General features: G+C 46.1%; 2 protein-coding genes across 2 annotated transcripts in view; both read right to left on the bottom strand.

Moving 5' to 3' along the window:
- Positions 1 to 279: 279 nt before the first annotated feature.
- On the bottom strand, positions 280 to 3886 carry LOC119323815 (tryptamine benzoyltransferase 1-like). The gene is made up of 6 exons (XM_037597525.1): positions 3859 to 3886; positions 3356 to 3424; positions 3165 to 3271; positions 2429 to 3078; positions 1483 to 2171; positions 280 to 1409 (listed from the first exon to the last, which is right to left on the bottom strand). Exons 5-6 carry the CDS (start codon positions 1867 to 1869, stop codon positions 453 to 455), a joined length of 1344 nt encoding a protein of 447 aa, XP_037453422.1. The 5' UTR covers positions 1870 to 2171; positions 2429 to 3078; positions 3165 to 3271; positions 3356 to 3424; positions 3859 to 3886; the 3' UTR covers positions 280 to 452.
- Positions 3887 to 4694: 808 nt separating this feature from the next.
- The window catches only part of LOC119323816 (organelle RRM domain-containing protein 1, chloroplastic-like), a 1885-nt gene continuing 1372 nt past the window's right edge, over positions 4695 to 5207 (bottom strand). The window contains exons 3-4 of the mRNA XM_037597526.1: positions 4881 to 5118; positions 4695 to 4782 (exon numbers count right to left, since the gene is read on the bottom strand). Coding sequence (XP_037453423.1) covers positions 4695 to 4782; positions 4881 to 5118 — 326 coding nt within the window. The remainder of the gene's footprint in view (positions 4783 to 4880; positions 5119 to 5207) is intronic.

Genomic DNA, 5207 nt, shown 5'->3' with positions numbered 1-5207 from the left:
AGGATCCGTGCCCCCCGGCGCCTCCGCTTGGACTGGATGCTGCAGCTACCTAGATATGGATACCAATTTGGATAGAGAAGCAAGTTGTTTTCCCCCGAACAACCCTAGTTCGTACTCCCAAAATAGTTGTCATCAAAATGGATAAAAAGGGATGTATCTAGAACTAATATACATCTAGATACGTCCCCTTTTATTCATTTTGATGACAAGTATTTCCAGACGGAGGGAGTACTTGTCTTGTCAGGTCCAATAACACATTTATTTCATGATAGGATGGTCGATCGTCTATATCCGTACCATTTACACCTGAACAAATTGACGGAATAAAATTTAGCTTTGCAATGCACAGCGTTGTTAAGTTACATGTATATATGCAAAAAAGAAATGGAATAATCACAAACTCTGAAGATAGTGTGGGTGTGCCAAGCGACCTTCAAAACTAATGGAGCATTTTACAACTTCGGTTTAGCTCTTTCGTCCAAGGAGTAGCATATATGCTCAAGCGCCGCGACGTGATCCTCGGCGACGGCCATGTGGACGTCGACGCTGCCCTTGGCTGAGCACGATGGCACGAATGTCATGAGCCCCTCGACGGGCAAGTCCGGCATGAGGAACGCGGATGGCGGCCCATTGCCGAGGTCAATCTGGTGGAACCTGAAACCCAGACTGCTGTCCACCTCCAGGTCCGGGCAGAGCATCATGCCGAAGTCTGGCGCCGTCGCCGCGAGCTCCTCCCAGTTCGCGTCCGCCACGCTCCCGAAGTCCACGAACGACTGGATGTAGGCGGCGTCGACGCGCCCGATGGCGTCGCGGATGGCGCCTACCACGCCGCCGTAGGTCCAGCCCAGGACGTCCCGGACTTGGAGCCTCGGGAATGCCCACAGAACCATGTTCCCGAAGAAGTCCGGCGGGACGGCAGGGTTGGCCCTGCCCCGGCAGTCCACGGCCACCCTGACCTGCGTGAACTCGTCGGGCTTCAGGCGGCGCGCCGCCGTGATCTTCTTCCACACGTGCGCGAGAAGGCACTGGAACGTGCTGCATGGGGCGCCGACGCGGGCCTTGAGCTCTGTGACGAACTCGGCCGTGAAACGCAACGTGAGATTCTTGATCTTGCACGTGGGGTAGGAGTTCGACCTGCGACGGCCGTCTTCTTCTCCGCTGAACTCGGTGCACCGGTGGTCGAACGCCGGCGTCGGCACGCTCCGAGGCACGGCAGTCGCCGTGCGGTCGAGGGAAGGCGACGGGGCGGTGAACTCGCTGGCTTGGCGAACTGCGCTGGCCCACGTGGTGAGGAAGTTGCTGAATGAGTGGCCGTCGGCCGCGTGGTGGTGGTGGATGATGCCGATCACGAGGCCGCCGCACTTGTACCGGTTCAGCTTGATCTGCAGCAGCGCCGCCCCGACGTTCTCCTGCTTGTCCCGGACGTGCCAACTGTTAGTTGCCGGTGACCGACGTCGCCGTCCTATTGATGAAGCTAATTACCTTCGGCAGCGGGAGTGCAGGGTACAGGCCGTCGGTGGTGTCGGTAAAGCAGCCGTCGGCGACCACGCTCGCCATATCGACAGGGACCTCGGCGTCCAGGACAAGCACGCCGTCGTTGTTGAGGTGGATGGAGCGCCGGCCTGAGCGGTCGACCGCGAGTCGTCCGGCCAGGTGAGGGTACGGCGCGACAGCCCTGCGCAGGCCCTCCACGAGCGCCTCGTTGGACGGAGTCGGGGCGGGGTACACGAGGATGAGGGAGACAAAGATGTCCATGGCGGCGCGGTCAAAGAGCGTCAGCGGGACCATCTCGCCCGCGAGCGGGTGCGGCGCCGAGTACACCGGCTTCAGCATCTTGCCGCCGGTCGTCTCCATTTGAACCCACGCCATAATAGAGTTGTGGCCTTGCTGAGATATATAGATGGTTCTGCGACTTCCATCTGGAATATCTGACGTGAACACTGCGCCTGACTAGTGCTATTAGCTTACAGATTGATCTCTAGCACGCATCAGTAGGTTGCAACAGGCTTGAAGTTGAGGGACACGATTAGCTGGATGTATGCCATCAAGGACCGGCTGGGCTTCCGCTGAAGCAGCATCAAGAGCGACAGGGATGACCTTTGCCACCAAAAACCGCCCCTTGTCATCTCTGATCACCACCCCCATAGCTCCTGATCCCAAGTTTACATCTCCTGATCCCGAGTTTACATCATATTTGGCAATTAGCATCAACATTGACGGCAACATACCCTTCCGACGCCCTACACAAGGTGCTCGTTTTTTTGTTGTGGTTCTTTCATTGAGACCTTGAAAAAGCTTGATACTACTCCCTCCGGTGAATCTACACTCTAAAATATGTCTATATACTTCCGTACGTGGTAGTCCGTTTGAAATCTCTAAAAGACAAATATTTAGGAACGGAAATATTGAGGAACGGAGGGAGTAGAACCTGAACTGTAGTGCATGGCATGAACTTCTTGCCTTCTCCTCCATCATGTATACCAGGCCGACGTCAGAATTGTCTCTCTGATGGGCATCACTCTCTCATTAATTGGTCCCAAGAAATTTATCATACGTTGGAAGACTTGAAACTTAATTTGATATCAGCTGGATCCGAACCTGAAACATTTGATCTTCCTGAAGTTTGATTCAGGAAGTTAGTGCTGTTTATATTGAATGTGTCATATATTTTTGGAAGATTACATTTATTTATTAATAGAAATACATCTCATGAGATGTCTGCTCATGATCATATGGACAATGCAGTATCTGAAGTTATCATATTGATTTGGTAAATATCAGGTACTTTTACACTTGAACTGTATCTACATATCTTCGTGGAGACCACCTCATACTTAAGGGAAATCACTATCATCTCCCTCAACTATCACAAAAGCATTTCACATGAAAATAAAGTCAGGCCAAGAAACTGTGGCATTACGCCGCTACTAGTCACTTAATCTCTAATATCTAGCTGTCAAATTGTCTAAACAAAAGCTTCATCTAGATTGGCCGAAAACTAGAAGTGCCAAATGGGGTTTTCTGGTCTCTTGATTTGGTTTTAGCAATGTCAACAACTATCATCCAGCCGTTTATTATCTGCACATAGAATTATAGATGTAAGCTTAATAGATAAATCATATTATCATGTAAAGGATATCAGAAAACAGAATTTTGTCAGCTACCTCTCCATTCATTGCTTTCAGAGCTGCACCACCAGCTTCTTCTGTGGTGTATTCTATGAAGGCATACCCTTTTGATCTTCTTGATATCCTGTCCATTATTATCTTGACTGCAATAAAGTAGTTCCGTGATATTCAGTATCCAAAAAATGGGTAATGGCTAGGCGCAAACATTTCTTGCTAGTATCACAAACCTTCAACCAGCTCGCCAAATGGCTCAAAGGCTTCCCTCAGAGTTTTCTCAGATGTATAAAATGAAAGCCCTGTCATACTAGACCAAATTAGTGACACCGAAATCAAAATATAACTGATTTTCTACCACTGTATATACTTATTATGTTTAACTGTTATTTGTGTTACAAACAGGAGCAACAGAAGTTTGTGATCTCAGCGCGTGTCCAAGACTCACTTGTTCCAATCTAGCTTTTCTTTATATTGAATGAAAAGTGGAGCTTAGCACGTTTAAATATCAACACTAAATTCTCAAATAGGGTCGAATTGTCTGATCTACACTACTTATATTTCTACAGTACAGAAAATTGGACATATAATTTACTGATTGATTGAACTTCCCTTTGAAAGAAAAGACACAAAGACTAGTACTTCAGAACAAGGCAGAGGGCATCATCCATGTGTAAGGTTTAAGTGATCAAACAAACAAGCTAAATATATAGATAATATATCAGATGCCCTTTACCTGTAACAAAGAGCCTTTTAGTTTTGACATCAGCCACCTAAGTAGCTTCTGAGGATTTCGAGCTATCGTCACCTGAAACCACAAGAAGTCCTTACAATCTGGCTCTTTTCACCAAGCTTGCTTAGAAGCATGGAAAGAAAAATCAAGTTCTGTAAATGTACTCCAGAGTCCAGACTTACTAGGTATGCTCTTGGTTAGTATAAGATGTAAAAGAATCAAGAGACGTCAAGTTTATATCAGATTAAAACATCAGGCTAATAAATAGCATGAAACAAGAAATGATGTCCTTATAGTTGTAGCATCCCTCGTTTTCAAGTAAAACAACAGAAAACAAAAAGGGACAAGAACGAGCAGGGTAGAAGGATCATGTCCGAGCATGAACCTCAGAAAAGATTTGCTCATGCCTTGGATGGTTTGGACTTTGGAGTTAAGAGTAAACTGACAGCAGTGCACTTTGCTATCAAAGAACTACCAGAGGAATGAGAACAAAAAGAATAAGAATTATAAGTATTTTATATTCAAAGCTTGAATTGCATCAAGGGATTTCTGCTTGGCAATGGAACACAATATTCACACAAATCAATAACATGATGATAGGATTTAAGTACAGGCATAAATAAATGAATGGGAGATCATCAGAAACAGAAGGGATGATTGAACCTCTGTAATCTTTTTTGTCTGATCCAAAATTTGAATCTGGTAAAACAGATATGACTCCAGGAACATCTGTTGCACGAAGCTAGATTGTTGGTATCTTAATAAAGGCAGAATTGCCAATAAATAAAATACTGAAAGATTTATCTACCCAGGAGGATAAAGCACATGATGCTCACCAGCTAGCTCCTTCGCACATTGTTCGTCAATATGACAGCAGAATCCATAATTCTCTTCCCATGAAACGTGATATATGCTAACTTGTGCATCCTTTTCACTAGGAAGTTAAAAATAAACAATTATTTGTATCACTCATAGGCACATATACAGCAAAGTAGTAGGTAGGCGGCCAATGATACTCTACATACTTCCCCAATACTTTCACCAGGATCTGGGTATAGTGGTCTACCATTTGTGCTTTTGTCACAACTTCAACCCCGGGCTTCTCCATTCGGACAAGCCAAAACTCACTTTTCTCGCTAGAAGAGTTGTTACAAGCAGCATCACTGAAGCTTCCAAGGTTAACTGGTGAGAGGCTCGACCTCAGATTATCCTTCTCTGGCACATCACCCTTAACCATCCTAACAGCTAATACCCCAGGCATCTCTGCAAATTTTAAAGATCATAAGATAACATATACAAGTCCAAAGCATGTATACTTCAAGATTTGCTTTCATGAGTACCTTTTCCCCCTT

Source organism: Triticum dicoccoides, chromosome 6B (genome assembly GCF_002162155.2).
Source record: "Triticum dicoccoides isolate Atlit2015 ecotype Zavitan chromosome 6B, WEW_v2.0, whole genome shotgun sequence".
NCBI lineage: Eukaryota > Viridiplantae > Streptophyta > Magnoliopsida > Poales > Poaceae > Triticum > Triticum dicoccoides.
This window is presented reverse-complemented; position numbering and strand designations above follow the sequence as displayed.